This window comes from Haemorhous mexicanus, chromosome 22 (genome assembly GCF_027477595.1).
Source record: "Haemorhous mexicanus isolate bHaeMex1 chromosome 22, bHaeMex1.pri, whole genome shotgun sequence".
Taxonomy (NCBI): Eukaryota; Metazoa; Chordata; class Aves; order Passeriformes; family Fringillidae; genus Haemorhous; species Haemorhous mexicanus.
In genome coordinates this window covers 431,843-442,494 of record NC_082362.1, presented here as the reverse complement: position 1 = coordinate 442,494, position 10,652 = coordinate 431,843, and the positions used below count along the sequence as shown (strand labels likewise).

Here is a 10,652-nt window from a genome sequence, read left to right as displayed (position 1 = left end):
GTTGCAGCACTGAGAGTGCCAAAACCTGACCAGTATACCACCAGGGATGAGTAGTGACCACCAGGGAGGAGTGGTGACCACCAGTGTAGGGTGGCCAACACCAGAATGACCTGCTGCTGGCATCAACCAAGCCCTGAAGGGACAGGGATGCTTGCTCCCCACAGTTCAAGGAGAGGACTAGAGAGGATGGATGCCACAGCCTTCCTGGGGAAATTGGTAGGGATGCCTGTGGCATTGGGAAGCCCCTCTGTGAAAAGGGACCCCACCTCTGTAGGCCAGGGAAGCAGGAGTTGGTAGTGCCATGACTCTGACCACCACTCAAGGCAGGTTTGGGGAAGGCAGTGACAGCAAATGGTTCAGGAAAAGGTGTAGCATCCTCTCGAGGTTCACCAGGGAGGTTTTCCTGCTGCTGCTAGATCATGGCTCCCTTGGGGCTGCTGTGCACTGCTGGTGTGACATACACCACACTGAGCCCAGTGTCATGGACACAACAATACTGACCCCCTGTGCACAGCCCGAGCTTCCCCAGTGTCACCTGGGGAGAACAACAGAAGTGCAGGTATAGGCTGACTGTCAGCAGAGCCTTTCCTGAGCAAGGAAAACTTATCTGAGCCCTGGTGCTGGGCAGGGAGTGTGTCTGGAGCCCCATTCCTGCTAGTTTTACAGTAACTTGGTCATCTTGTTTGTCTATGAGAAAACAGCTGGTTGGGGCCAACTTTTGGAAACTAATCTGGAGCTGTGAAGGGCAGATAACCAGTAGGTGATTCTCTTTTACAGAGAGTCCTTAGGGGGAGTAGACACTTCTGCCTTCCTTTGCCCCACAGAAGGGGATCAAAAAGTGGCTTCCTAATGAACAGGGAGATAGAGGAGGCTGGAAATGATCCCCCCACTCACCAAGGATTTGCTACCAGCAAAGACAGGCATTGCAGAGCTGTAAACCCCTGCCCAGGACAAAAAGCACAAGGGAGAGCCCAGGGCTCAAGGGGACACTACAAGTGTCACCTGTACCTGCAGCTCCCAGCACAGCAGGGCTCTGATTCAAGGGGAAGAAGCATTGACATAGAGGATGGAGCTCCTGGGCTGTGTGCAGGGAGGACACCCCAAGAGGGGAGCATGGGGGCATCTCCAGGGCTCCTCAGCAGGGGGATGACCCATGGCTGAGGTTGAGGTGAGTGGAAGGGCTCCAGGAATGCTTTCCGTGGAGGACAGCAGAGGGCCCAGTGGTCCTTGGATGCTCGCATGTGGTTGGGAGGGGAAGTAAATGGACAGAGAAAAAACCTCCCCGGTTTTCAGGGGTGGAGGCACACAGATTGCAGAAACCTTCCTGTCCCATGCAGCTCCAAAAAATGGTCAGTGCAGCTCCCATCTCCATCCGAGGCCAAACCCCACCATGGTCCCCCTGTGCAGCCCTTCCATGACCTGGTCAGAGGTCCCAGTGGGACTCTGGGCATCCCCCACCCCCTGGGTCCCTGTGGTGCCACAATCTCTTCCCAGGTTCCTCTGCAGAGCCTGGTGGATCCCAGCTGCCGCTTTTGCCAACACCCTTCCTTGAGGAGCTGCCCTGCAAGGAGAAGGAGAAGGCAAAGGAAGGCAGCTTTGGGCAATGTACTCTGGAGAAAGGATGGAGCTACAACAAATGACCTGGCATCTTTCCAGACCTCTGGCATCTCTGCTGTGAGGGCCATGACTGCAGAATGCACCTTCAAAAACCCTGCACAGGGCAAAGCCCCTGAGCAAGGGGCAAGGCTGGGCTGTTTGATGATCCTACAGGATTGTGCCAGTCCTTGGGCATGTCTGGGACAGGGAAGGGAGAGACTGTGCAGGGCTGAGGAGAAGTCACTCTGTGCTGTGAGAGCAATAATCAGATATCATTGTTTTGGTTGCCTTTACCAGCCATGACAGAGCGTGAGTTCTGGCCTCCTTGCGGTTGGGAGATCAGAATCTTTCTGTGGTTTCTGAGATCTTGATCTGGCCCTGTCACACATCATGTCACAGGCAGTAACAGTTCCTTCATCTGCCAGCAGATCTGGGAACACCAAACAGGTTCATTTGCATGTCCCAAGGCAGGACAGTCTCCATCTCTGCCACTCACCAAAGGCAAGTGGGAGGTGACGCAGCACAGCAGCTGTTTTGTGGAGCTCTTTGTAGGGCCATGTGGCAAGGCAGGTGGGGGACATAAAAATAGACTTTTTCTATTGGCACTGCTCCTTGGAAAGAGAAATCCCAGCCCCAGGATCAGCCTTGGGGCAGTGGGGATGAGGCTTAGCACAAAATACAGTTGTTGTTGTTGTTGTGCTGAGAAGATGAGGGTGAGTCCCACTGCCTTACTTTACACCCTACATGGATCTGGGGCATAAGCAATGCTCACATCAATTAGCCATACCAACAGACAAATCACAATTCTGGAATATAATATGGCAGTAGCAATAAATAATCTGTCTCCCCATCTCTGACAGGGAGAGACCCTTGGCAAATTCCAGCTGAGGCTGGTCCTTCGCAAAGCCTGAATACCTGCAGCACATAGCAGTGCTGCCCCAAAATGCCACCCCTATGTGTCTGTGACAACCCCATGATGTCAGGCACCTGGTTCAGCTCCAGCTCCTGCTCATGAAGAGTCCTCAGGGTCCTCAGGCCAGCACCTGGATGCCTCCTGGGAAGATGATTTGGAAAAACCATGGGCTCCTGCCCACCCCAGCAGGGTCCCTGGCACTGCCCTGGAGACTCTCCTGCAGCCCTGGTCCCCACCCATGGGGACATTGTGGTGGAGGGTACACTGGGAAGGTTCTGAATGCCCCCACAGACCCATGAGGCCAGTGGGGGAGAAGGAGAATGGCAGCAGAGCAGCCCTTCTCTGCAGCCCTGGTGCAGCACTGGGGCAGAGGGTCAGTGAGGAAATCTAGGAAACACGAGCTAGTGGCACCTTGTGAGCAGCATCTGGGCTGCAAAACACCCGGAGGAACCACAGGCTGTGAGCTGGCAAAATGGGGACCAGTCACAAAGTAGAGAGATGGAAAAAGGGGAAATGCTCCCTAGCACATCCTGAGGAACCCATCATGTACTAAGGGCAGTGCCAGGGGCCTCTGTGCAGTCCATGCCATGACCTCTGTGACTGTAGGTAGGCACCAAGGACTGCAGTCTCTTGGTCCCTCTCAGCTCCCTGGGATGGGGGAACTCCTGCTCTGCCCTCTGCATCCCACCTTGAACCAAACCCACTGGCACTTGGAGAACATGCCCTTTGTAGAGTTAGCCCAGGCAGGATTCCCAGTCAAGCCCATCCCCTACTCAGATTGTTGGGAGGGGTTTGGAGGGCACAACCCCACACTGGAAGCACAGCAGTGAGAATTCTGTGCTTGATGGTGCCAAGGCTGCCAGGCTGGATCAACAGCCAATCTCCAGGCTGAGTGTTCCTGCTGCCCGTGCTGCCCTCACTGACCCCCTGTATCCACCCTGGACATTTCCCAGACCCACCACTGGAAAAGGGACCCCTTGGTGGAACCTGCACCTTCCATTTGAGGTTCTGAGCACCCCTGACCCCCAGGCCTGGTTCCTTGAAGATGAGACTGAGCTGGGTCCTCCTGGGGCTTTGGTGGGGATGCCGAGGTAACTTTGATAAGCAGAGTTGTTTTGGATGATGCCAATGTGAATCTGCTGCTCAAGGGTGGTTTCATATCCTGTCTTGGTCACTGGAGGCCGATTTGCTCACACTTACCTCCCTTCACACAAAGGCTATTCTGCTACTTCCTCAGCCAACTGTTTCTTTTTTTTTTTTTTCTTCAGTATTTCTGAGGCAAAGGTGCCATGACATCAGCTCTATTATGTTTTGGAAATTCCACGTTTGCCCTCAAATCTGACTGACTGGCCATTGTCCCTATAAAAAGCAAGGACTGAGCTAGCACCTCACAAAAGGCACAGGAGGAACCTGCTCTGATCCTGCCTCTGCTTATCCCTGTCCAGGATGAACATCTCCACACTCTGCCTCTCCATGATCCTGGTTGCTGACCTCTTTTCTCAGGCCCTTCCTGCTCCATGTGAGTACAGCATCCCTCTGCTCTCCTGGAGTGGACTTTTGCTCTGACTGCCTGTAATTTAGAGCAGAACTCACAAAAGCCAGCTGCAAATGTTGGAAACCTGTTTTAATAACTTCTCCTGATTTATTTGGACTGGTCTTCCTTTCTAATATCCTTTTATCTTAGGGAGGAATTTTACTGGTATAAAAGTTTTCAGGTTTCCTCCCCCCTCATTTTCTTGCTGGCCCTTAGGAGTGGACACAGGGTAACAATGGGGATTTTTACCCTGGATGTTAGTGTAAAACATTTAACAAACAATCCTAGCAATATTTTTATCAAGCTTTTTTATCCCAATTTCTCACTGATTTTTAGGGAAAACGGGAGGAGAAGGGACAGTTCAGCTGATTAAGGAGGTGGTTACCTGCACTCTCAGCCAGGAATGTACAATTTATTGAGTTATGGTCTCAGGCTGGATTTCCTGATCTCTTCCAGTGGGGTCTGACATGGCTTTATGCTGCTTCAGCTACATCTCACGAAAGCTGCCTCAGAGTCATGTGCAGGAGTATTTCTACACCAGCAGCAAGTGCTCCCAGCCAGCAGTTGTGTGAGTACCAACACTGGGCCCTGGGGGGAGGCTCTGCCGGCCTTTGGGCTCCTGGCTTCACATCTACCAGGGCCAGGAGCAGGATGCTGTGAGGCATCATACCTGGTGGAAGGGAGCAGCCACCCAGGTTCCATGTGCAGTGTGTAAGCCCTCACCCTCCTCAGGTGAGAATTAAGTGGTCCCTTGGTCTCCTTGGACTGCACTGATGCTGGGAACATGGGAATGAGGTCAGGAGGCAGCTGACCGGGGACCTTCCAGAGATTGATGAACTCAATCCACACAACATTCCACACTGCACCCAGGCTCACCTCTGCATAGGACAAGGGGACAAATATCTGAGCATGGCAGGGTCTCCCAAGGGACCCTGATCTCCCCCTGGGGTTTAGCACACTCTGCAGCTCCAGGATGCTTGAGAGTTTGTGAGAGATGACTCAACAACATGACCCCAGTCCCTGATGCCCCTTTTCCCCCCTGGGACTGTAACCCCTGAACTCATGACTTGCCAGGTTTGTGACCAGGAAGAAGCGGGAGGTCTGTGCTAACCCTGATGCCAGGTGGGTGAAGGAATATGTGAACAGCCTGGAGCTGCAGTGAGCACTGGAAGCTGAGAAGTCCTGCCAGACCACCCATGAAAGTTTGTCACAGACCTAGAAATGCTACTTCCAAGCACCAGGACCTGCTGAGCCACCTTGGGACCCTGGAAGTTTGTTTTGCCTTGCAAAGGTGTCATTTATCCACAATAATTCAGCTACACTTAGGGCAGACGTGATGCTGAAGACCTCTTGGCCTTGCAGACCCATCTTGGGGTACCCTGCTGTGTGATGTAGCTAAACTGAGCCCCACCTTGTGCCTCCACTGCTGGAATGGGAGGGGGATTTCATCCCAGAGCTATTTGTGGGCTGGAATTAGGTCTGAGTGCTGTTTTATGAGCCCAGGATGAGTTTCCCCACTCAGTTTTGTAACAGTGCAGTAGATGCTGTGAGTAAGATCTGTCCCTAGAGAAGGAAGTAGTACCCTGATTACTTACAGGATGCTTGTTGTGGAACCACAGTGTTCAGCCTTATTCTCAAACTGCTTTTGTGCTGGTGCCAATAAATAAAACTGTTTTCTCTCTGTGTCATCACTGTTTGTTCCCCTCCTGCCTGGAAAATGGGGACCCCACTACAACTATTTTTGGAGATGTAGGGGAAAAACCGAACTTCTCAGCTGGAAGTGCTCCAGCCTTCTTAGGTCTAAAAGCCTTCCCTTCTGCTTGGCCTCCCTGATCCCAGCACCACAGCATCAGCTGCCCCAGCACCTCCAAGTCTCTGCGCTGATGTGGAGCCAGAACTTCTTCCCCCATCAGATCATAGCCAAGGCTGGGAGATAGTGGGGCTGTGCCACTGCGGATTTGGCAAAGGAATGCCTGGAAATCTCAGTGTGGGGATTCAGGGGTGTCCCTATGGTGAGAGGAAAGGGGGATGGCCAAGACTACATCCCTGGCACTGGCTCTTTTGGAATGCAGCCTGAGCCAGGCTTAGCTCTTGGGATGCTCTGTTAGTGTTTACTGCAAGACAAACACCAATTCACTGTTGTTCTGCAGCTTCCTAGGGCAGGAAACAAGATTTCTGTTTTAGAAGCACAAAGTAAAACCAACAAAAGCACTTTATCAGCCTGCGGTTGGCACTTAAAACTGGCTGGTAACTCTGTGGGTAGAAAACGAGACTGCTGGTCCCACCTCCCTGCTGGAGCTCTGCAGGGGATGGGAACAATTCGGGCTGTGTCCCTCAGAACTGGTTATGAGGGACAAGAAAACCAGTGTGAGATAAACTGCCTGTAAAACAGCCCCAAGCCCTGTTGGTACCACAGTGGTCTGCAGATGCTCAGATTGTCTCCTGACCTCTCCTTGCTCATCATCACCTCGGCCCAGGGCAGGGGTGGAGTCTCCATTCCTGGAGGCATTTAACAGATGTGTGGATGTGGCACTTAGGGACATGGGTTAGGGGTGGTCTTGGCAGTGCTGGGGGAATGGCTGCAGCCACCATCCTGGAGGTCTTTTCCAACCTTAGTGATTCTATGACTCACCTGGAGCAGAGCAGAATTGGGAAAGAAAAGCAGAAACAAGGAGAGAAACAAGGCTCAAGCAGAGAGACCTTCAAGTTCCCACCAGGACATGGGCAGATATACAGACCATGTTTGTGATCCATCCAGCCCCACTTTGCACAGGGTAGCACCAATGATGGCATGTATAAGTGGGTGGGTTTAGGAGAAAGGATTCTTGGATGAAGTGGCCAGTGCAAGTTGAAAAGACAGAAATTGAAGAGGCTGAGATGTGAGGCCAAGATCAAACCATCAGTTCTCCAGGAGTGGCAGTGGGAGGCCATGACAGGATATTCATTATGGGGTTGGGAGCAGTGACCAGCAGGGAGACAATGTAGACACTGGGACTGAGGGTGTCCATGGCACCTCTCTTCTTCCAGGGCTTCTTTAAGTGAAGCTGGGAGAGACGGAACAGCCACAGGGTTCATGGTCTCAAAAAGGCAAGAGAAAACCAGGCTATTCAGTGTTTTGCCCATGGAACCATGAAGGTCTTCTGATCTCCTGATGCCTCCTGCCATTGCAGGCAGGGAAGGAAATGTTCCCTAAGTCCAGCAACTGGAAACTGAAACCAGAAAGGCTTGAGAGGGAAATTCCCACAAGTGCCTGGGCACACAGCCAGGGACTGTCCTGAGGGGAGACAGCTGCAGCACTGGATGATCCAGCCTCCCCAGCCTGTCCCTGCATCCTGGGCATGGGATAAACCCCAGTGCCCCCCTCAGCTTCCCTTTCTCGAAAACATCCATCCTCCATCACCTCTCAGCTCAGAGTCCCAGAGCAGGGACAATTTGGGGCTCCTGTAGTTGGTCTGCAGTGCCAAACTTGGGGTTGAAATGTCTTCAGGGGTAGAGGAGACATCCAGCACCCCATTCCCAGGATCTTCACCTGCTCCTGTCTATCCACCAACCACTCTGCTCCATGGTTTCACAGCACAGTGAGGTAGCCACACTCAGCCCCCTGCAGATTTTCATCTCTCCATGTATGGCCCCAGCACCATCTCCTGGGACACAGAATGATGCTGGGCTGGGCTGCCCTTGGCTGGGATGCTGCTCCTTGGGTGTTCATGACTCTCTTGACTACAGTCAGCTTTCCTGCCCAGAAAACACAAGACTAGAGAGAAATCACAAGACAACACAGAGGTGCTTTCCCAGCCTCAGAGTTGCCAAATCTGACCTATAACTGCAGGGAGAAAAAAAAATAAACACTAAGAGAACGGTTTTTTTGCTTTAGGAAGAACAAGATGTGGGCACGGCTAGGTCAGCTCTGGACTATGCTGTGGGGGCAGTTGAAGGGGTTCAGTAAGAAAGATGGGAACAAAACTTTTAGCAGGGCCTGTTGCTGTAGGTCAAAGAGGAGTGGTATTACACTGAAGGAGGTCAGTTTAGAATGAGCATTGGGAAGAAATTCTTCCCTGTGAAGGTGGTGAGGCTTTGGCACAGGGTGCCCAAAGCAGCTGTGGCTGCCCCAGCCCTGGCAGTGTCCAAGGCCAGGCTGGAGAGGGCTTGAACCATGCAGGTCCAGTAGAAGGTGTCCGTGCCCACAGCAGGGGTGAAATGAGATGAGCTTTAAGTTCCTTTACAATCCAAATCCTTTTGGGATTTCTTCACAGAGTGCAGATGTCAAGGAACCCTGAGCATGATCTCCATGGACAAGGTGTGCCCAGCACTGTGCCTTTGGGACTGCTCCTCCCCATTTGGAAAGCTGCATCCTGGGAACAACTGCAGCAGGTTTTCTGCTGGTTGTTTTACCCCTACAGCAAGAGCTGGGCCTTTCCCCTTGTCCTACAGGTGGGAAAGTGAGGAAGAACCCCCATCGGAGTGGGCAGAATGAAAGATGGGGTCCCTGTCCCTCTCCAGCACTGCTGGTCTCAACGTTGAACACCCAAGTATCAGTTTGATGTGGGATGTGTGGAGCTGGGAGCAGCAAATGTGTGCAATGTGCCTGGGAATGTAGAGAGCAGATTAATGAATGTAAAAGTCCCCCATGTGGGTACAAACACTTCTAATTCTGTAGAGGATGTGGGGACTGGGGGTGTGTGCTGTGGGGGAATGAGGTTTTGGAGGATGCTCCTGAGTCTGCAGTATGGAAACTTTATGGGTTTGCCTCAAACCATTTTCCATCTTCATGTGTCCTATAGAGGCTCAGATGGCTCAGAGGTTTGTTCTGAGTGTGCTGGTGAACACCACAGAGGCACGTAAAAGGGAAAAAGCAAAGGTTTTCTCCAAATTCTTTATTCTCCAGAATCACGAGTTGACATGTATAAACCAGGGTTTCCCGTCATTCAACACTGGGTCCCCCTCCTAGAAATACCCTCTCTGTCACCCCCCCTATAAATAATATCATCATCCACAGAAAAAAAAATTGACTGCCCCATATGATGAGTTCTTAAATAACTTGAAATAATACAACAGCCAAGGTGCAGTCCCATGGGCCTGGGGTTGGGGCAGAGGGATGAGGCTGAAGCCTGGTCTGTGCAAGCCAAGGATGAGCAGCAGCCCCAAACACAAGGTGCCCTTCCAGCAGTCCCTTGGGGACATTTGCAGATGCTCCTGTGGCTCCTGTTGTCCCAGGGTCCTCCTCCACAGCTGGAGCTCAGGATAACATGACTTGTCCATGACAGCAGCTACTCTTGCCACACTACTTGGCTCAGTTCTGCTCCAAAATTCTCAGGTAGCTTTGGACCCAGGTGTTTTCAGGATTGACACAGACCTGGCGGCCTTCCTTTGTGACAAACCTATGGAACAGGGATGGGACATGTTAGATCTCTGTTTACACCTTTTTCCCAGGAGAGCTTGGATCCCAGCATTGCAAGAAGTTTTTCCCTGTGCTGATGCTGCAAGCAGCAGCTGACTGTGATGCTCCCCACTCCCATCCCTTACCCCTCACTGCTTCCTCCACTCCTGCAGGAGCATCTCTGGGAATCCCCACATGAGCATCCCCAGCAATCCCTGTGCGAGCCCTTTCTCCTTGGTATTCCCCTCTCCCTGCTCTGTTCCTACGGCCCCACCTTGCTGTGCAGAGCTGGTCACTCACCCACCCCCCCAGTGGCTGTCCCTGCCCTGCCCATGCTTGCACTCACACGATGGCCGGCTGGGGGCAGCTGCTGCTGGTGCTGTAATGACGCTGGATGAGCTTCTGCGGGAGCTTGTGCTGGCTGTATGTGAAACAGCAGATTGGGATGTCGAGTCCAGCTAGAAGAGGCAAAGGAAGACAATGTGAGCTCTGGGATCTGTGCTGGCAGGGAAGGTAGCGAGAAATTAGAGAATAATTAAGGTTGAAATGGACATTGGGGATCATCTGGTCCAATGCCCTGAGCAGTATCGAGGTACTGTGAGATTGTCACTCTGCCATTGCTTAGAGCTTCACTTCCGCAACTCCTCCAGCCCTAGAGCAGAGGAAGAAATCTCTCAGTTCTAACCAGGAATAAGTAATTTGAGCCCAGGTTGGAAGGATGGGTGGACAGATGCATGGATGCATGGAGGATGGATAGATGGACGGATGGACAGAGGGATGGATGATTTTCTGATTCCAGGGTTCCTACATGCAGCTGATCTCTAGCCAGAGTGGAGAATGGCACAAATGCTGATAAATTCCCAGTTATCTGTCATGGGATCTCAGTGGAGAAATAATATGAAAGGTTCAGATCTGTTCTCCCTTGACAAATGAAAAAGCAGGACTCACCTGGGCCAGAGAAAGTTTGGGAGAAGGAGGCTGAAATGAGGACAAGAGCCAATCCAGCTGCAGAGACCTTCATCTTTCTGTCGGGTGAGGGCTATCAGACCAGGAGCAGAAGCTCTGGAAGATGCAGCTCAGTGTGCAACAGCTGGATTCAGCCCTCTTTTAAAAGGGAGTCCTGGAGGCAGCTGGGAGCAGCTGAAATGGAAATTCCAGGATGATGATAAAGGATGACAGGAAAGTGAAATAGCTATAGGGAATTAGAGGGAACAGAAAAAAGTGAGGTAGAA

The 10,652-nt window shown here is 52.0% G+C and overlaps 2 protein-coding genes across 2 annotated transcripts; one reads left to right on the top strand and one right to left on the bottom strand.

Moving 5' to 3' along the window:
• Positions 1-3,782: 3,782 nt before the first annotated feature.
• Positions 3,783-5,731, top strand: LOC132337443 (C-C motif chemokine 5-like). Its single transcript, XM_059866035.1, has 3 exons — positions 3,783-4,028; positions 4,500-4,611; positions 5,118-5,731. Exons 1-3 carry the CDS (start codon positions 3,956-3,958, stop codon positions 5,203-5,205), a joined length of 273 nt encoding a protein of 90 aa, XP_059722018.1. The 5' UTR covers positions 3,783-3,955; the 3' UTR covers positions 5,206-5,731.
• A 3,171-nt stretch (positions 5,732-8,902) lies between these two features.
• LOC132337522 (C-C motif chemokine 4 homolog) lies at positions 8,903-10,652 on the bottom strand. Its single transcript, XM_059866173.1, has 3 exons — positions 10,369-10,652; positions 9,767-9,878; positions 8,903-9,421 (listed from the first exon to the last, which is right to left on the bottom strand). Exons 1-3 carry the CDS (start codon positions 10,439-10,441, stop codon positions 9,334-9,336), a joined length of 273 nt encoding a protein of 90 aa, XP_059722156.1. The 5' UTR covers positions 10,442-10,652; the 3' UTR covers positions 8,903-9,333.

Bases quoted from the DNA above. Each gene is read 5' to 3' on its own strand.
- LOC132337443 (XM_059866035.1), top strand. From the start codon at position 3,956: ATGAACATCTCCACACTCTGCCTCTCCATGATCCTGGTTGCTGACCTC. The intron at 4,029-4,499 runs GTGAGTACAGCA...GATCTCTTCCAG, and splicing joins TCAGGCCCTTCCTGCTCCAT to TGGGGTCTGACATGGCTTTA. The intron at 4,612-5,117 runs GTGAGTACCAAC...ATGACTTGCCAG, and splicing joins TGCTCCCAGCCAGCAGTTGT to GTTTGTGACCAGGAAGAAGC.
- LOC132337522 (XM_059866173.1), bottom strand. From the start codon at position 10,441: ATGAAGGTCTCTGCAGCTGGATTGGCTCTTGTCCTCATTTCAGCCTCC. The intron at 9,879-10,368 runs GTGAGTCCTGCT...TGCCTCTTCTAG, and splicing joins CCAAACTTTCTCTGGCCCAG to CTGGACTCGACATCCCAATC. The intron at 9,422-9,766 runs GTGAGTGCAAGC...CCTGTTCCATAG, and splicing joins TGCCCCCAGCCGGCCATCGT to GTTTGTCACAAAGGAAGGCC.